This window comes from Triturus cristatus, chromosome 6 (assembly GCF_964204655.1).
Source record: "Triturus cristatus chromosome 6, aTriCri1.1, whole genome shotgun sequence".
In the NCBI taxonomy this organism is placed as follows: domain Eukaryota; kingdom Metazoa; phylum Chordata; class Amphibia; order Caudata; family Salamandridae; genus Triturus; species Triturus cristatus.
Genome location: NC_140589.1, coordinates 1872543690 through 1872564649, shown reverse-complemented (window position 1 = coordinate 1872564649; position 20960 = coordinate 1872543690). Strand labels below are relative to the sequence as shown.

Genomic DNA, 20960 nt, shown 5'->3' with positions numbered 1-20960 from the left:
ATAGTCACTGGAACACACTAACCGAATGCCTGTATTGGGTATACCATACTAGCACTATTCGTAAATGGAGGCAGCAGGGGTAGGGGCGGCATGCCTCAAATTACTGACGTGGAATGTGAGGGGGCTTAACAACCCCAAAAAAATAAGACAGACACTAGCATACCTCGATAGGCTGCACATAGATATTGCACTAATACAAGAGACGCACTGTGCGCCGACGCATAAGTCTGGTGTGGGGCGACGGTGGGCTGAGTCGGTGCATCAATCTCTGTACTCATCCTATGCTAGAGGGGTGTTAATACTGGTTAAAAAGGGACTACAGTTTAAGATAGAAAATACTGTGGCAGATGAACTAGGGCGCTTTGTGATTGTTACAGGTATACTGCGGGGGCAAAGACTGGCCATAGCGAGCACATATGGGCCAAATGTAGATCATCCGCAATTTTATCATTCTATGTGGGGCAAGCTGAGGGACCTCCAGGCTACGCATTTGATCTGGGGTGGAGACTTCAATATAGCATTACAGGATGACCTAGACAGATCTGGGGCCACGACTGAGCCTCACAGACGGGCGCTAAATGTACTAAAGGATATAATGGTGGATAGGGGACTTATTGATATTTGGAGACGTAGGAATCCTGAGGGGAGGGAGGCCACGCACGCATCGGCGGCACACGGCAGCTGGTCCCACATCGACTACTGGTTAGTATCTGGAGACATTGCCTTATGGACTCGGGAGGTTAGACATTTACCACGGACACTGTCTGATCATAACCCAGTGCTCCTGTCCCTGGAATTCCCACATTACATACCGCCTCCCTTCAGTTGGAGATTTAACGCAAAAGCTCTCTTAGATTCAATGTATGTAGACACTATTGGGCAGGCGATACAGGAATATTTTGCTCACAATGCCTTTACTATGAAAGATCCCGGCGTACTGTGGGAGGCTTTTAAAGCAACGATCCGCTGCGTTTGTATAAGCACGAACGCTGGTATCCTAAAAGATATAAGACAACAACTAACGACAAGAGAAGACAAACTGCGACTGCTGGAGGGGGAATATGAGAGAACACAAGATACTAAAATACTAGGAGACAGAACAATACTATCTGAGTATCAAAACTATGCGGAAGATGAAATCAAATACACGGTGAAAAGGCAGGTAGCGAGGGCTTACGGAGAGGGGGGTAGATCGGGCAGGCACTTGGCAGATAAAATATGTGAAGGTCGCGTACCGCAGAACATTCATGTGGTACGCAATAAAGAGGGGGAAAAACGATATGGCGTACAGGAAATATTAAGCGAGTTCGTAATTGCATATGGTGAAACATATGCCTCCAGACCCACAGCGGACCCGGCCGAAATAATGGAGTATCTAGAAGACGTCGCGATAGCGTGGCTGTCGGACACACATAGGGAGTATCTGTCTCTGCCTATCACGGTGGAAGAGGTCATGGAAGTGATTAAAACATTGCCAAATGGTAAAGCCCCGGGCCCAGATGGGTTTACGTGCGAATTTTATAAGGCCTTTGTGGACCAGCTGGCACCTCGCCTGGTGGAGATGTATGGTAATGCCCACGAACAGCAGAGCCTGCCGCCGACTCTACATGAGGCACTCATACTGGCATTGCTCAAACCGCAAAAGGATCCAGAGCTCTGTGACTCGTACAGACCCTTGTCTCTTATAAATGTGGACAATAAAATACTGGCCAAACTGCTTGCTGCTCGGCTGAACCCTTTAATGTCTAAGCTGATCTTGCCTGATCAATCTGGGTTCATCCCATTGCGTTCCACTGCACACAATACGCGCACTCTATTTGCATTGTCACACTATCTGACACCCACGACCAAGGCTGCGGCGGTGTTTCTAGACGCGGCCAAGGCCTTCGATTCGTTGGAGCGGCCATATTTAAATACAGTGCTACGGAGGATGGGCTTTCCGCCCATGTTTCTCCAATGGATACACTTGCTGTATGATGCACCGGTGGCGCGAGTTCGGGTGAATAAATATATCTCGGAGCCCATCGATATACGTAGGGGGACTAGACAGGGGCGCCCTTTGTCCCCACTACTGTTTGCTCTAGCGCTAGAGCCACTAGCATGTAAAATCAGACGGGGACATCATTACTCAGCTCTTCAATTTCCGCAAAGACCGCTGCACACATCGCTGTATGCCGATGATATGTTATTATATGTGAGGGACCCAGGGGAAAATCTGAACCCACTGCTGAGAGAATATATCAAATTTGCACATCACTCAGGTATAAATATAAACTGGGCTAAATCCTTGATTATTCCCTTGACGGATAGCACACTGCCGCACCCCATGGAGTACCCCTTGGAGTGGCAGACCGAACCGGTGAAATATTTGGGTGTGTGGTGTCACCGTGACCATGAAATAGTCATTAGGACAAATTATGGGAGGGCAATCGATGCACTGGAGGGGAAGGTGCGAAGATGGATTCAACTGCAGCTGTCTCTGGCGGACCGCATTGCCATTGTAAAAATGGTGCTGCTGCCTAAATTATTGTACCTTTTCAATAACATACCCATCCAGCCCCCTACATGGGTTTTTCGTCGCATCACCTCGCTGGTTCTCCAGCTGGTCTGGGCTGGAAAAACGGCTCGGGTTGACTTGCAGACGCTTACATTGCCATATTGCCAGGGGGGTTTCGGAGTTCCCGATTTTTTTTCTGTATTACCTTTGTGCGCAAGCGCAATATGCGCATTTTTGGTATCACAAAGTCCCATACCTGACACATACTGCAATTGAGGAAGGGGACGCTCTACCGATCCCGCTGGAGGCAGTCATAACACATCGTAGACCACCATTACATAAGAATGACATCAACACGATCGATGCCACAAACAAAGCCTGGCATCTTACGGGCAGAAAAGCTAATAGACTGCCGTTATACGCTCCGGCTCCACTGGCATCCAGAGATATCGGTCACCCAAGAAGAGGTGGGGGTCGGATTACTGCGACAGGTCGGTATCGACACTCTGGGGGATCTTTATGAAAATGGTAGTTTCAAAACGCTTGAAAATCTGACATTTATTAGCAATCGGACGTTACTGCTACAATTTAATTATCACAGGATACAAAATGCCATAAAAAACTGTACCCCACATACCCGGATGAACCGCCGGTGCTGTCCGCTTTGCAGTGGATAATTACCACGCCCAAGGCTAAAAGCTTGGTGTCCAAGCTCTATGCTAAACTGCAAGGCGACATTGCGGCAAACACATATAAAGCTATGGAAAAAATGGAATTGCCATCTGGATATTCCACTAACTGAGGAAGACTGGGTTATAGCTTGCACACTGACTAGTATGCTGACACCTAATGGCAATCTGCGCATTATCCACTTCAAATACCTACACCAGGCGTATTATACACCTGCTAGATTACACAAATATGGGCTACGAGGGGATTCTAGATGTGACCGCTGCAATGAGGAAGGGGCAGATTTTATTCATTTAGCATGGTCTTGTAGGGCGGTTACGGAATATTGGACGCAGGTGACGCAGATGCTAGGGGATATGGTTGGGGGTGAGGTGGGCTGCAATGTTAGCACATGCTTATTGGGTCTACTGCCTGGGGTGAAGGCTCAAAAGCGCAAATTTTGTGTAGCTTCCTTACTCTTGGCCAAAAGGAGAGTGTCGCTCTGCTGGAATGGCAGGAGGACACCAACACTTACAGACTGGATTGCCGATTTAACGTAAGACACACTAAAAACGTATGAAGAAGAACTGCCTACCAGGTCGAAACCGCGAGACTACTGGAAATACTTGACCCAATATCTGCAGCAGCATCAGGGGAATTGAATGCGTGTTCTAAATACAGTGATGTTCGGAGGGTGTGGAGGGCCTTTGATTAAGAATGCAAAAACGGATGATGGATGGTGTTGTATTGTGACCACAATGTTCTGGTTGTACTAACCTTGTATACTTTTCAAATGCTAATAAAAAAAAAAAAGAAGAACTCTCTTACTCACACACACAAGGAAAAGGTTGGTTAAGATCCAACACGTAATCCCTAGAGAGAAGTAAAAGAATAGTAAAAGAAGAGTAAAAGATGGGCGAAAACAATACCCTGTTGGATTTTGAAAATAAATCCAACATGACAGTAAATAGGTGTGAAATCACGCACAGGTACCATGTGAAAAAGTGAAAAACACACACTGTCAGCCAATCATAGCAGTAGATCCTACGCACAGTGGATTTGTAAATCAAGCACCGTAAAGTAAAGTAACAAGTAGAAACACTGCAGGTGATATTTCCACGCACAAGTGAATATCACATATCCAGTAGGCTATCAAACCTTATACTTTAATCAATGAAAGTCCTCTTACTAAAACTTGCAAACAAAGCACTGTAAGGAATCGTGTAGAAACAAAATAGGTGACAAATCTACGTACCGGTGGAAGGTCACATAGCCAAAAGGCTATTACAATATAAACCTTGAACTAAACCACGCACAATAAATATGCGCAGGTGGAGTCAATAAAGAGAATCTCGCTCCAAAACTCTTGAAAGAAACAGTGAAAAATTCCACCTACAAATATTTGTAAGAAGGTGCAAATGCAAACTGTTACATTTTAAAATAGACATGAGGATAAACAAGATGTGAATCATCAAGAAGAAAGTAAGAAAAGCACCAAACAAATACAGGTTAGCAATGTGGATTACATGAAACACATTCCAAAGGGAAACTTCTAAACAAATTAATTCCCTATGAGGAGAAATGCATGTTAGAAATAAAGAACTTTGTCATTGAATAACATGCCCATTAGATGGTGCTCTAAGCACAGTATACAGAACATAGGTGATTCTCACGGCATTGAATGACAAACCACTTTAAGAATTTTTTTTAATATAACTCTTTCTTAACTTCGCCGCACAGATGACAGTCTAAAGCCTTGATGTATGACCTAGTTATAAAGAACTCCTTCAGTATTGCCGTTTTATAGAGTGTTCAACCTTTGTTTACTTCGTTTGTTGGATACCGATAGAATGTACCTCCAAAGTCTGATGTAATCCAGAAGTCCACACAGGCCATGTTAAGCCTATCACCGGGAACGTAAAGACAAACTTCCAACAAGGACAAATGTGAGCCGGACTCCAAGTAAAGTTGCAGCAAGTAAATTTCAAAGCAAACTCACTGCAAGATCTCGAACCAGCAACCTTGACACCCATGCATTGGGCTGAGTAAACATAAACAATCACTTACTCTTAAAACAAACACCGCAGTAGGGATGTGAACGTGGGCGGCAAATAGGAGACTGTAAATGCTTGAAAGGCTGATAATGCTTAAAACACCGGAAATCCCAAAATGGAGGCACGTTATCAACATCGTGCCAGGTCATGCCGGGTCGCTCCATGCAGGCTGGTGCAGAAGGCGTCACTCTGCAGGCTAGAGGGCGAACTGTAAGAAACGTCACACACGCTGCAGGAAGACTCGTACTGGAGGCAGGCCTGCCCTGTGCTGACAACAACGAGCGATGAAGGTAGGTGACGTTTTTTTTTTTTTAAACCAACAGTAATTACTTCCAACTGGTGATTCTTCCTCAAAAAATAGGAGAAGTGAAGTGCTCATTGCACAAACAAGAACAGCGGTAAAATCAGTAAAGTCCGCTATGAGATGTAACTGTAACTGACGGGGCTGAGAAGGTGCTCGGGGAAACATTTTCTTAAATTAAAATGAAAATGCAGGCAAAATAAAGTCCGACTGACATCCAGTAGATGGCAGCAAAAATCCACTCACTTCCGCCGGTAAAATAAAAAAATTAGACCGCCGTTTGAATGGTAGAAAAGTTAAATTAACACTTCAGCTCGGCTCTTGAGCCTCTTAATCAGCCCCCTGTCATGTCAAAGCTTGTGACCTGATCTCGTCCTCGTTCTCCGGTGCTGGGTCTCTTTCTCCCGTTTTAGCTCTCCTTCGCTGGACCCAGAACAGGGCTCACTGACCCGATTGATATTTCCTGTCCCGGTTCTGTTTTTCTTCCCCGTTCTGGGCTCTCAGTTAGCTTGAGCAGGAATTGACAAAGTCAGGGCGACCGATGTCACAGGAACTGGCAGACAGCAGGTCAGGGGGGCAGCAGGATCTGCAGGCAGGGACTGGCACACTTTAGTTGTGGGCGACCGATGGCAAGGTCACTGGTGGGGCTCAGGGGTGCCAGGTTTCTTTAATACGCAGGTTACAGTTTCAAAGCAGGTGCTTTACCTTGAAGTAGTTTAAGCTTTGTGAGTAAGGTAGCACAGGCAGGTTCATCCAGATCGTCGCCAAATGTAATAAGTCCATGTAGTCGAGGTGTAGTATAAAGATGAATGCTTTATTGATACAGTTCTTAGATGTAGAAGGGTATCAAGCATAGAGCACTACAGAACCAAATGATAGAATAGGTCTTCAGTACAGCAGCCTCCTTGCTGCTCAGCCCATACTCCCAGCTGACACTCCACACACAGGCATTCCAGCATTCTATTACCTCAGCACACATACCGACATTCCACAGTACATCCATACCGGCTGAGCAGCAAGGCAGAGAAGTAGGAAAAGGTGCATTGAACTAAAGACCAGGAGACGACATCAAGCCTGGCTGAAGATGGAGCGCTGAGGATTGCCGAGTTCGCAGTGGAGCAGTGAAACGGCAAGACTCCGAAACCGTTGCTTGGCTGTACTTCAAAAGTAAACACGGTCCTTGAAGAACGGTGGAATTCCCAATTTCCACCAAAAACAGGGATCAGACTCCAAGTAGGGCTAGAGCTCGAGTTAAGCTCTTGAAAGAAGGCAGCTTGCAGCAAAGAAATTAAAAGGAATTCAAAAACATGATGGAAATCGTCAAATGCTCAGCTCCCTCACGCGTAGGTTCTTGGTGCTCCAGCGAAGAATCGTTGCCAAATTGTAATGCATGACTTTTCGTGGAAATAAGTTAGAGATTTATTCTTGCTGGAAGCAGCAAAGTACAGGGGAAGAGAGACAGCTTCAGTCCCCTCTAGCCCCGCCGACTCTTGGAACCGTTGTCCTCACAATCTAGAATTCACTAGTCGCAGCTAGGTAACGGCACAAGAACACATACAATGCATTCGGAGATACATTCCAATAAAATATGTACATAACAGCTATGCTATGGTATATTATGGTATGGTATGTTATTTTACATTACTTTGCGTTATCTTATGTGTATTTGTAGATGGCACACTTCACCCGGAAAGGTATCCTGGCGTTGGAGCAGGACCTGTTTGGGTCGAGTTACAGTCGGACTAGGTGAAGAACCAGGTCTCCAGTTTCTCGCGGTATTCAAGAATTGGGAAGGCGGCTCTGATGTGCCGGTACAGGTCGCCGCAGGGGTTAGGAGCGATGTTATAGAAGGCACGACCGCTGGATCGGGTTTTCGTATGCAGGGTGTAGGTAGCAGTGGGAGTCCTGCTGTGCATAGGTGTCTGGTAGGTTTTTTTGGATATGTATGCGATTGTTGAGGAATGAGGGGCTAATGTTGTGCAAGGTTTTGTATGTGTGTGAATGGGGGTGAGGTGAGGTGGGGTGTAGTGAGGTGGGTGGAGGGGAAGTGAGGTGTGGTGTGGTGAGGTGAGGTGCAGTGCAGTGCAGTGAAGTGAGGTGTGGTGTGGTGTGGTGAGGTGGGTGGAGGAGAAGTAAGGTGAGGTGCGGTGATAGGCGGGGTTATGTGGGGGACGTGAGGCGAGGTGAGGGGGTGAAGTGAGGCGAGTGGAGTTTAGGGGATGTGAAGTGAAATGAGGTAAGGGGGTGGGGGGAAGTGGGAGGATGGGAGATGAGGGGAAGGGAGAGGAGGTGAAGTAAGGTGAGGGAAGGTGAAGTGAGGTGAAGGGAGAGGAGGTGGGGTAAGGGAAGGTGAAGTAGGGTGAGGGGTGGGGTGGTGAGGTGAGGGGAGAGTTGGTCAAGTGAAGTGAGGTAACGGGAGGTGAGGGGAGGTGAAGGCAGGGGAGGTGAGGTAAGAGGAGGTGAGTGAAGGCAGGGGAGGTGAGGAGAGGGGTTTGAAGGGAGGTGAGTAGAGTGGGGTGAGGGGAGGGGAGTTGAAGGGAGGTGAGGTAAGGAGAAGTGAGGGGAGGTGAAGTGGGGTGAGGTGAGGGGAGAGGCGGTGAGGTGAGGTGAAGGGAGGAGAGGTGAGGGAGAGGTAAAGGCAGGGCAGGTGAGGTGAGGGGAGCGGAGGGGGTGAAGGCAGTGAAGGCGAGGTAAGGGCAGGTGAAGTGAGGTGATGGGTGGTGTAAGTGCAGGGGGTGAAGTCGACGACGAGGCTGACAGAGACACTTCACACAAGCAGGCCTGGTATACCGAGGAAACCGAGTAAGAGAGGGCCTGAGAAACGAGAAAGAAGCCACCACGTCAGTGTACGAACATTCACTCCCAGGACCCCCTGCAGGTCATCGCGTGTGTGCCGCCACAGGAGAGGGGCTGCTCACGTCTCCGACACACGCCCATTTGATGTGGTATTATTGTGAGGAAATTAAAAACAAGCAGCCAGTCTAGTGAGGGTTACTGTGCTTGGATCCCTGAACTCGCGTTTGCCATCGCAGCCACAATATTGTCTGCATCGGGGGATGCGAGGATGACCCGGATGCGATCCAAAGACCCAGTGACTGATCACACGGAGCGTGACCTGCTCTGGAGAGTATCCTGCAGCTGCGTCTGAAGGGAGATCTCCCGCTAGAAGGCGTCTGCAGCGGACGTGACGTGGGCGGAGGCTTGTGATGTCGGCACATTCCAGGTTCCACTGCTGGAATGTTCATTATTGACATTAGGAACTCTTGGAAGATGGTGATGTCCGGTATACGCCACAGAACACAAGGACCACTCACCAGAGGTAAATCTAGCTTCTTCCTTCACACATTACCGTGTGATCCCACCTGTGCTGGTAAGGGCGTCCATCATCGTGCAAGCCGCTGCTCCCACAGAGCCCTCCATCGGTGTCTACAGGCCTGCTGTGGGATGGCCCTGGTCTTGGCCTCAAGAATGAGGCCGGGCTCTCGGGGTGATGGCGCCTGTGTCCTGGGCGCTCCCTGTTTCTTGGAATGCTGTTTCTGCCTCTGTTCACGGGCCTGGCACCGCGTGCATCTGATCTCTTCCTGGGCACTGAATGATTTGCTGGAACTTGGGGGATCTGAAGGAAACGATCACGTGTCGATTGACACTGGCAGGGGCCTGTGTCCATGGTAACGGAGACATAGATTACATTTCCCCAAAACGCTGTGCGAGTTCTCTTTACACGCCCTTAGTGTGGACTTGCAGACACGTGTAAAATACCATTGTGTATACGTGATGCAACACTCAGGGGCTGTTGTATAGTGATTTGTGCAGTCCTTGCCCCTCCAATGTTTGTGTGCACACTGCAGTGCATACAATATTGTCTATGGCTATGGTATATGAACACAACGCCGGGGTGGTGTCAGAGCACGCGGCTTCTTGCTGCTGGTGGAATAGAGCACGCTTCCGTCACTTCCCTGTGGCCTCTGAGCTGAAGTCCAGTATGTGCCATGGAGGGGGGGGGGGGGGGGGGGTGCTGGTGTAGAAGCTGCTGATGTGTGAAGGGCAGAAGTGGTGCCCTGGTCCGCCCCCGTGTGGCAGTCTGGGGGTGGTACGTCGGGCTGCACCCCTCCGTCCCATGCTGCAGGTGAAGGCGGCAGATGCTGCACCGGCTCCGCCACGGGGAGACCAGAGAGCCGCGGCTCTCGGGCGCCCCTCACTCACCCGGTCTGGGAAGAACAACCTGGTCCTTCAGTGTGCGCAGTTATGGGAAGAGGTTTCCAAGGAGAGCCAGGGTGGAAAACACTCTAGTCCAGGGGTCTTCAAACTGTGGGGCGCGACCCCCAGGGGGGCCGTGGAGTGATGCAAAGGGGGTCGCGCCTTCCCAGTCACACTTCTGCCCAGGCCCAAGGGCTTCAGCCCTCCCCCCCCCCCCCCCCCCTTCCCCCGTCCTGTGTCTCAGCCCGGCTGCTGCAGTGAAACTTGAGCTGCTGGTGGCTCAGCTGGGCAGTGTCTGGAGTCCTATCTCCGGCACCCCCGTGTTTTTTCACAGGTCTTTAAAGACCATTTAACATGCCTTTGTAAACTGGTTACAGAGGCTTAGGTTTTATCCCTGGTTCCAGTACCCCCTGGGTCCCCACTGTGCCTATTCCTTACATTTGGATTTTCCATTCACTGCCGTAGTGTGAGAATGCATTTCATGGAAAGGAATACAAAGTTGGCTTCCTGGGGGCGCCGTGTGTGAAAGTTTATTGTGCTTTTGAAGCACCTGCTGCAGCGTTTCTTTCCCGGCAATCACCAGGCCTCACATAAATGTCAAGATAACGTGTGATTAATTATCTTCCTGGAGAGAGATCAGAATGTTGAGTTGAGGTTTTGACTTGGGTGATGTTAGTGCAGAGGGTTAATATGCCTGCTGCAAAGAACGTGTACCAAGTAGATTATAGAGTGCATATGATGTAAACAGATCAGCAGATTACTGCTTTCAAAGAGACATCCTTTTGTTACTTGCAATTTATAACTTAAAGTCCTGATATAGAATAGTGAGCTATTAACTTTCATCCTAGAACAGCATGCACACTACAAAGAATACATTATTAGACCATTGATTAATGTTGCAAAAAGGGTTAATTTGGCTAGAAATCAATTCTTATTATTAAAGGAAACTCCCAACTTTGCTGTTTCTTTTTCGGCTCGGAGTTTGTGCTTCTCCACACCAAGCACTCTTAAACTATACTGCCAACCAGTATGGATGACATTTGACTCCTATACTTTTAGTCCTTTGGCTTATGTAACATTTCCTATACACTGATTTACACACTTATGATTGATTGTCTCTGTGTAATGTGTGTGTGATGCAAAGTGCTCGGACACCCTACACTGGTATGAGTGGCACTATATAACTAATTCAATGCATCTGAGAGTGTGGGGTTATGGAGACTTGGTCACTGTTAAAGGGTGCTAGTGAGAGAATCCGTGGTGGGGGTGGTCATTGTGGGGGGCACCAACAAACATTGTCGCACAGGGCACCACCAGCACTAAAGCCGGCCCTGGGAAGTATGCACAGATAAGCGCTGAAAATACCGCTTTAGGTGACTGCTTTTTTTTGTACCAACTGGGCCACCAAAATAATCTGCTGGCAACCCTAACCATAGGACTGGAAGTTTGTTGCAGGATCAGCACATTATTTATTTCTTTCACCCTCGATCCCCGATTAATGCCGCAATAGTTTAACTTAGATATTAAAGTCTACGCCCCCGTCAATAACATGCTAAGTTACTTCATGGGTCTGGGAATGCACCCTGCATTCAGACAACTCATTCCTCATTCTCGCCCTTCATTGTCACGCTCACCCTGCACTCACAGTGATCACAATGCACTCACACTGATCACCATGCACTCACACCATTCACCCGCTCACCCTGCACTCACAACGATCACAATGCACTCACACTGATCACCATGCACTTGCACCATTCACCCGCTCACCCTGCACTCACAGCGATCACAATGCACTCACACTGATCCCCATACACTTGCACCATTCACCCGCTCACCTTGCACTCACAGTGATCACAATGCACTCACACTGATCACCATGCACTTGCACCATTCACCCGCTCACCTTGCACTCACAGCGATCACAATGCACTCACACTGATCACCATGCACTTGCACCATTCACCCGCTCACCCTGCACTCACAGCGATCACAATGCACTCACACTGATCACCATGCACTTGCACCATTCACCCGCTCACCTTGCACTCACAGTGATCACAATGCACTCACACTGATCACCATGCACTTGCACCATTCACCCGCTCACCTTGCACTCACAGCGATCACAATGCACTCACACTGATCACCATGCACTTGCACCATTCACCCGCTCACCTTGCACTCACAGTGATCACTCTGCACTCACAATGCACTTGTCCTGCTCACACTATACCTCAACCTGCAGTCACACAAGTACACTACTCATCCTGCACTCATGTGACACTTCACTCACCTGTCCCCCTCATTACTCAATATGCAACTCACTCAAACAAGCCCATCAGTAATCATACATTCATTCATCCCATTCTGAACTTGCATCCGCACCCAAAATGAGAGAGGACAGCAAGGGAGTGAGAGAATTTGATTGAAGAGGTCAGGGATGAGGAGAAATGTGAATTGCCGAAGAGAAGTGTGGACACGCAAGAAGTGAGTGTGATCCAAAGGTGAGGGCTTCTGTTAGAACAAAGGGGAGATGTGAAAGAGGAATGGGGGGACTGGAGAGGTGTAAGATACAAATAGACAAAAATTTGAATGAAGAGACGAGGTGAATGAGAAGTGCTGAGGGGCACGGGAGGTGACAGGGCCAGAGAGGCCATGCGATAAATGTGAGAGACTGTTAGAGATGAGGGCAGTGAAAGGACAGAATGGCAAGAGGTGATTAAAGGTGAAGTGAGAGGTTGAATGGGGAGAGTTCAGAAGTTGTAAAAAGGGGTGAAAGAAAATGACCTGCAAAGTGAGAGAGGGATCCGGGGTTAGGAGAGGAGAGAGGGATGGAAGGGAGGTGGTGAGAGGAAAGCTGCATGGGTAAAAGGCTTAACTCTACACAAAACCGCCAGGGTTTTAAGGGACCCCTGCTTCTTCCGGTCAGGGCCAGGTGAGCTTCTAATGTGGCAGCACGTATTGCTGCAGAGTGGAAGGCCCTTCACAAAGGTTGACTTGAAATATTTCTGATGATAATTGCTGTATTTGGGTTATAAATGGGTACTGATTGGGTGAAATCTTTCCTCAGCGTTACTGTGTGTAACAAATATCAAAATAATGAAGCAATGCTATCCCAAAATACGCGGCATCACATAACCTTATTTACATTTTCATCCCACGCAATTTATTCAACAGGTTTAGACATTTTTGTCAAGAGGGGGTCCTTACGCCTCAAAATGTTGACAGGGGGGTCTCGGCATCCAAAAGTTTGAAGACCTCTGCTCTAGTCAGAGATGACGGGGGGGGGGGCGTAGTAGAAAGGCGGGCTCTCAGGACCCATCCCCACCCTTTAGGGTCGGGGTTGGAAAGATTTGTGGGATGAGAGTCTGGTCTGCAGACAGCAGATTTCACAGACAGGAGGAGTGTGCACTTGTGAGTGCCAGTCGGATGTGGCCTCGGAGGGCCCTGCGCTCTGTGCAGGCTGGGGCCCTCGCTCTTGTTGTTGCAGTCAGCCGTGGCCTTGCTTCAGAGGCCATCTTCTCGAGGAGACAGGGGCAGCCTGAGAGGGAGGCCAGGTTTGCCGAGTTTCATTGTGTTTTTTTGTGTGTAGACATGAAGTGCACGCCTGCTAGCAGAATGCGCTGTCCTGGAGCACATTCAAGAGTTGTTCCAGGTTTCAGGGGGAGGGTCAGCCTGGCCGTGTCCAGGGGCCCCTCGGATGGTTCTCCTTAGCTCCAGGCTCGCCTGACAGCCTGCCCACGTCACAGCCCCCTGAGTGAGCGGCATGAGTGTCTGTGCCGCGTGCCTCTGTGTTTGAGACGCTTCCTGCCTCTCGTCTCACACGCGGTGCGGCCTTCGGTGCGCACGGGTTTCATATCTACCGCTCAGGCTTCCGCGCCACAGGCAGGGACGCCTTGAGTAGTGTTAACTCCTTGGCGTTCCTCCATTGCGGGCCCACAGTGGTCTTCAGTCCCCTGCAAAAGCGCTTCTAGATTGGCGCAAGAGGTCACCTGATCACTTACAAAGTCCACATGTGGAAACTCGACATACCAGCTTGTGGGGTCATAGACAGTGTGCCCTTCTGCCGGATTGCTGCTTTCCCTAGTGCATGTCCTGCTAAAGGCCCCAGCCCCTCTGGGCTCATGTCTGTCGCTCGGGCTTCTTTACTTGCTGCAGGCGCGAAGCCCATTACTCGCCTCCGTCCGGTTTTAGGAAGCTGCACGTGTATTAAAAGATGCTTTCTCTGTCCTACCCTTGTGGCATTGTGTCGTGCTGTCCGTGTCGGTGCGCTCGGTGTCTTGGTTCCACTGTTCTTTGGCACTGCTCCAGACTTGTGATGGTTACAGTTACAGAGAAGGGAAGGCTTCAGAAAAATTCCCACTATTTTTTATGTGCTTTTTAAAGGGGTCACACTCATGGGCGTCCGCAGAATTTTTTCCAGAAGGGGGCTAACCTGGCAAATGAAGGGGCGTGGCTAATGTTAATCAATAGGGGCGGGGCTAAAATGGCAGACAATCAGGACCGGGTAATGCTCAGGCCAAGCTGAGAAAAAAAAGTGGTGAATTCTGCATTTGAAACTGGACAACAATTAGAGCACACATGAACCCTAAAATTACCCCCCTGGCCCTTTAAAACTCATACATTCCCTGATCCCTAAAATTAGCCCCCTGGCACCCCATAACCCATACCCGCCCTGACCCCTAAAATTGTCCCCCTGGCACCCCAAAACCCATACCCCCTGAACCCTAAAATTCCCCCCCCTGCTACCCCAAAACCCATACCCACCATGAACCCTAAAATGATCCCCCTGGCACCCGAAAACCCATACCCACCTGGAACCCTAAAATTACCCCTGCCCCCCAAAAACTCATACCCGCCCTGAACTCTAAAATTACCCCCTGGCCCCTTAAAACTCACACCTTCCCTGAACCCTAAAATTACCCCCTGGAACCCCAAAACCCATACCCACCCGGAACCCTAAAATTATCCCCCTGGAACCCCTCCTTTAATCCATTTGTATTTGGCCTCTCGTTCTCCCATCCGGCTTTGAGTCTGTCCAGGTCTTTTTGTCTGAGATGTTGCTTCTTTTGGCCGTTCCATTCTATGGGAGCCTTACATATAGCCACAAGAGTTCCTATCATTCGACCATGAGACACCCATTTTATCATCCTCATGAGAATGAAATCCTGCGGTGACCATACTGAGAATAATTACAGTGTCTTACCTGTTACACATAGGCAGGGCCACTGGAATTATAAGGCAGGGGGAGGCTAAATTATGTGTCAGGGTTGACTAAAGAATGCAGCAAGAAAAGGTAAATTATGTGGCATGATGCTGCACATTTTGCGAGTATTACTTAATTATTTTGACTTCTTTACACTTGTTAACATTGTCTGGGCATAGAATGCACCTTATTGGTACCAGTTTAACAACAAACTATAGCAATAAGCAACAGAAAGGTAACCAATCAACCTTTGGAAAGGATCTTCCACTGTGCGCCAGCACATGTTGCTGTTTTTTTTAGTAGGTTTTGAGCTAGAATATATATTGTTTTAATCTGCAGATTATTTAGCAGATAATGGATTTGGCAAATCAACAAATATGAGAAAAACACAGCATCGGCACAATCGCATAATTCCAGTAGCCCGACTCATAGGTCCCTGCAGAAGGAATCATTCTATCAATTGAAACCATCGACATACATATGAATGTTGTATGAATTATTGTAACGATGCATAGAATGATCTTTCATTTAGCCAATGACAAGATAAAACTTTTCTTTTGTTAACTTTTTCTAATAATTTATATTTCATGTAATGCTGCAAGTTTTTAATAGCCTCAAAGCGGGAAGCGAGTGAATCTGTATTCTAATTGTGTACACATTTGGACTCACTTTTCTGGGAAAAGGAATATCCTTTGCAATAAGTTTCTGTTACATCACTGTTTTCAGCTCCTAGGAACCTTGTGATGGGAGCCTGCAGCCTCTTTAGCGTGAGTGAAAGTGTTCACGATGTCTGTGATGTTCATTGGTTTATCTAAGCAGCTACTATCCCTGCAGAATTTCTTACCACTCCTCAGGCCTGAAACTAACGTATGTCAATGGTATTAATATTTAAATAAACAATGAGGTATAGCCCACGAGACTTCATACCCCCGTTAAACAGAGTGAAAAACATATTTTTCCGTTCTTAATGGCCTGGGGTGGGCCAGGCCCACCCTCTCTAACCGGGCCTGGTGGGAAGTATGCTTTAGCAGCTCAAACTGGCCATTGTCATTCTGTATGTGATAATCAGCCACAAACAGAATGACAATGGGCGGGAGGGGCTGCGAGGAGGAGTGCGAGGCGCCCCATCAGGGAGTTGAGGCCTCTGGCAGGGAACAGCTCTGCTCCCTGCAGGGCCCAGAATTATGGACAAAATGCGTCCAAAAAAAGCATGTGCATCCGCAGACGGGGCAAGGAGGGGTGCTCCGGGGGGGGGGGTCAAGCGCCCCTCCTTCCCCCCCCCCCCCCTTCCTGCGGACACCCATGGTCACACTTTAAAACAAGTCAGTTCGGCACAATACAGCCGTCTCTCTTTGTAAGCACTGACTAATTCAGACATTTATTAGTACAGTTCGTAGTGTCGCTTGCAGCCGGCGCAGACACAAATCAAATCAATCTTTATTGTTGGATTCATTCAATTGTTTCAATGCTCAAGAGGTAAAAAACTATACTGTCATAAAACCCTATGCAATGTGCAAAAAATACGAATGAGTGTAGCGTATCATAAAACGTGAATTAAAAAACGACAGTCAAAGTACTAGTGCAAAAGAAGCTATATGCATTTGTGATCACACGGTTTGTCGTGATTAAGTAATCTTTGCTAATGTCGACCCACATATAAGGAGCCGGTTTTCATGTGGGAGGAGGCTGGGGGGTCCAGTGTCTGGAGGGATGTTAGTTGATTGGTGCCCAAAGGTGATTGCACACCTGCTGCCTTTTTCAGGGCCCTTTCTACACCATGAATGTCCTTTATGATTCAGTAGATTCATCTCTGATCCGAAGAGTTAAGGTAGGCCAGAATGACTTGTCTGCAAGTGCGCACCCGTCAGGATCCATAGCGGAGGCACCCCTTGTAGGTTCCATAGCGGGTGCACCCCTTGTAGGTTCCATAGCGGCGCACCCCTTGTAGGTTCCATAGCTGGCGCACCCCTTGTAGGTTCCATAGCGGGCGAACCCCTTGTAGGTTCCATAGCTGGCGCACATCTTGTAGGTTCCATAGCGGTTGCACCCCTTGTAGGATCCATAGCGGGCGCACCCCTTGTAGGTTCCATAGCGGGCGCACTCCTTGTAGGGTCCATAGCCGCCGCACCCCTTGTAGGTTCCATAGCTGGCGCACCCCTTGTAGGTTCCATAGCGGGCACACCCCTTGTAGGTTCCATAGCCGGCGCACCCCTTGTAGATTCCATAGCTGGCGCACCCCTTGTAGCTTCCACATTGGCCGGGTCCCTCTTCTGTCCTCAGCCAGGGACTGCTGTATCATTGAGACAGTAAAATTCCCAGATGGTGGCGTGGCCAGGAGTGTCAAGTTGGCGGCCGCACTTTAGAAGTGCTCTGGACCCCTCCGTCATCCGCTCCTTAATCCGCCACCATCGACGAGAGCCCATCCTGCGATCCTGCTTCCAGGCTTCCCTGGGCTCTGGATCGATACCTGGGAGCAGTGCTGACGACGTCTGGGCACTGCAAGTCGACTTTATTGCCGAGCTCCAGCCCTTCTCGGGCCAAAGATGGCGGCCCTCGCCCGAGATAACCTCCAGCTCTTCCTGGCACCCAGGTGATAACCGACTGTCTCAGCTTCTGTATGGGGCAGTGAGGCCCGAGGGGCTGCCTGTGCTGATACCTCTCCAGCTTGGGGGGGTCGCCTGTCGACCCGGTACAGACCCCGACTCCCAAAGGTGAGAGGTGCTGGGGGCGGCTTGGGGCGGTCCTGCCTGCCGTACTCAGCTGTGGGTCCTGAAAGGGGTTAGGGGCTGAAGGGGGTGTTTGGCCGTCGTTTCGGGCGGTAGGGGAATTGGAGCCTACTTTTACCCCCCCTCCCACCCTGCCCCCACCATCTTGGCGACTGAGGGCCTGCTGGTCCCCCAGGCTACCCTGCACCCGGCTGAAGATCGAACTCTGGATGTTGGGCCTGCCGCCGGCGCACGCACCGACCCTTGGCCTGCACGCTCTTATGGTGCGGTGGCGGAGGGCTGGGAGCACCTCGGCAGTCATTCCGGACTGCGGTGAAGGGGCTTGGTGTTTCCCCTCCCTCTCCCTAACCTGCTGCATCGCTGTGAGGCCCCGCTGTGCTTGGCTCCAGCCAGGGGCAAGAGTTGTCCTTCCAAAGGAGTCCGGCCGCCACATCGGACGACGGAGTGGTCGAAATCCTTCTTCCTCCCCCCACTGACGGCCTGCCCCCTGCATCTTCCAGGAGTACCGTCCCTGCGCCTCACTGTGGGCCGGATCACGGCCCCAGCCTGTGCTGCTACCGGCCTGATGTGGGACCTGTGCGCTTGATCCCTGGACGAGGGGTGCATGGAGGGGCCATCGAGGAGGGGTACCGGCCGCCGATTCGGACGGTGGGGTCCTGGTGAACTGAACCCCCCCCCCCCGGCTTGCCTCTCCACTTGTGCCTCAGATGGTCGCTTCAGACTTCATCCTTAGGCCTTTGAGAACGTGAGATCCGGGCCCCACTAGTGCGGCGGTGCCCCCCGCCCGACCTCTCACATGAGCATTTCGCCTTCCTGCGCCCTGTTATGAGCATCGGGGAAACTGGCAACAGGGCTGTGGTGTGACTGGGACTTCCGAGACCCGTTGAACTACAGCGGATCTGCGGGCTGTGTGATCCCGAGGTCCTGCACCACCTCCAGCCATCTGGACTCGTGGGGAGAAGACCACGCAACTGTGGGGCTGGCCGCTTTCTCTCCTCTTCCCTTGGATGAGGCCGTGCTGCAGACTCGAACGCCCCCGTCTCTCTCTTTCTTCCTTGAACTGAGTGTCTCTGGCGTCCCGGCTCCATCTGTAAGAGTGGCGACCATGGGGAAGGACCGGGCACCGAAACACCCCCCACACAGACTAAAATGGATCAATATACGACCACGGAGACCGGGGCGACGGGGGGAGCTGCGGAAAAAGACGTCCCCACCGCTACAGATCTGACCACTACTCTCCAAGCTATTCGTACCTCCCAAACCTCGGTGGAGGGCAAGATCGAAGAAGTTCAGGTCGACATGACTCTTATCCGTCAGGACCTCCGCAATGCCACGGCCCGGATCAAAGAAACGGAATCCCCAATTTCCACAGTGAAGTACAATGTTCAACAACTTAAAAACCAGATCGGCCGCCTGCAGACCCATATCCAAGAACTACACAGGCGGGCCGAAGATGCTGAGAACAGGTCAAGGCGGAACAACCTCCGCCTGGTGGGGTTTCCAGAGGACTCGGAGCACGGCCAGACATCTGACTTAATCGAGCGCTGGCTGTGCTTGTGGATGCCTGAGGGCTCCCTTTCCCCATGGTTCGCAATCGAGCGGGCGCAAAGATCTCTCGGCCCCAAGCCACCACCGGGTGCACCCCACAGGCCAATAATAGTGCGGATCCTCAATTTCAGAGATCGGGAATCCATCCTGGCTGAAGCACGTAAGCAGCCACAGCTTAAGCATCAAGGCAAGACAATCATGATTTTTCCCGACTATACCTGGGAGGTCTAGGGACAACGACGCTCTTTCGGAGAAGTTAAACAAAAGCTACGTGCCCTCAACATCCAGTACAGGCTTCTTTTTTCGGCCGTCTCCGGGTGGTGTTCCAAAATAGAACCCCTTTTCTTCCACTTCCCTGAGGAGGCCTGGAGGTGGCTGACTGAGGAACGTCCCTTAAGACTCACCGCCAGGACCCCATCCCCCAGGGACCGCATGGGGAGGCTCACCGGGGCCCACCTGACCCGCAACACACTCGCTCGTGCAGGAGACGCGGCCCGAGACAGGCCAGATGGGACTCGCCGCTGGGCCCCTCCCAGCATCCAACATCTGGAGCACCCCAGAGTGATCTCCTCACCCTGTGCCGCACTGACTCCTCGAACCGTTTGGATTCCGAGGGCGGTTTGCCCCGACCATCTCTGCTGGAGATAGCGGATACTGATCTCTCCCGAAGCCCGGCCCTACTCATGGGGCCACCCTGAGTTTGCTATAAATCACTGACTACAATTAATCCTGCGGCCCATGGGACTTCAATCAAGCCAGACGTCCCTTATCTCTCTCGATGATTACTAACACACAACTCCACGATTCCCCATTCCCAAGCGTTTTAGTTTGGTTCCCTTTAAGTTCCCTTCTGTCAGGGTCGACAGATGCTTCCGTTCCCAAAGTATAGGGAGGGGTGGGTAGGGGTGGGGTAGGGGTAGGGGACCGTTGTACCAGTTCTTTGTTGACACAAGTTGTTTACTATATTTGCATCTATGACCAACAGCACAGCGAGCGCATAAACCCTCAGCATTATAGAGATACTCCCACTACCTCACACAGGTGGAACATTTCACAAGCGCCCGACACCCACTCTAGATGTCTCATCCTGTACTCATACCCCCCATGACTGACATCCACAATGGGAAGGGGTCGCTTCACAGAATGTCCTGGAATGTCAATGGGCTGTTAGATCAGGTCAAGCGAACAGCGGTCCTGCGATATGCACAGCGTCACACTGTTGACATACTGCTACTCCAAGAAACACACCTTAATCGTGGGTCGAGAGGTGTAGCTATCCTTGTGCGTCGGGCCCTCCCATTCGTTTTACATAAGGTCACTACTGATCCTCAGGGTACCTACGTCGCCTTGGAAGAGGCCATAGGGGACCGAGTTCTGAACCTGTTGTCCGTATACTCCCTACCATCGCTGATGGCCCCCACACTCAAGAGAATTGCGGAGTTGATTGCCGCCCTGCCCCCAGTTATCACCATCATTGGGGGGGACTTCAACGCAGTCATGAACCCTGCCCATGACACTGCAGGAACCCCCTCGACCTCTAGAATCAACCATGCCTCTCTTTTATCAAACTGGGCAACCGCCCTGGGGATCTGCGATGCCTGGAGACTTTGGCACCCCATGGCCCGACATTATACCCTTACCTCGGCTTCCCACCATACACATGCACGACTTGACTATATTTTTATGCCGGCCCTGGATTGTCGGACAATTAAAGATATCCTCCCCAGAGGTATATCTGACCACTCATTATACCCCACTT

General features: G+C 50.3%; 1 protein-coding gene across 1 annotated transcript in view; it reads left to right on the top strand.

Moving 5' to 3' along the window:
* Positions 1-8669: 8669 nt before the first annotated feature.
* The window catches only part of LOC146822248 (fucolectin-like), a 69483-nt gene continuing 57192 nt past the window's right edge, over positions 8670-20960 (top strand). The window contains exon 1 of the mRNA XM_085609443.1: positions 8670-8840. Within this exon, the coding sequence (XP_085465569.1) occupies positions 8759-8840 (82 nt within the window). The 5' untranslated portion in view covers positions 8670-8758. The remainder of the gene's footprint in view (positions 8841-20960) is intronic.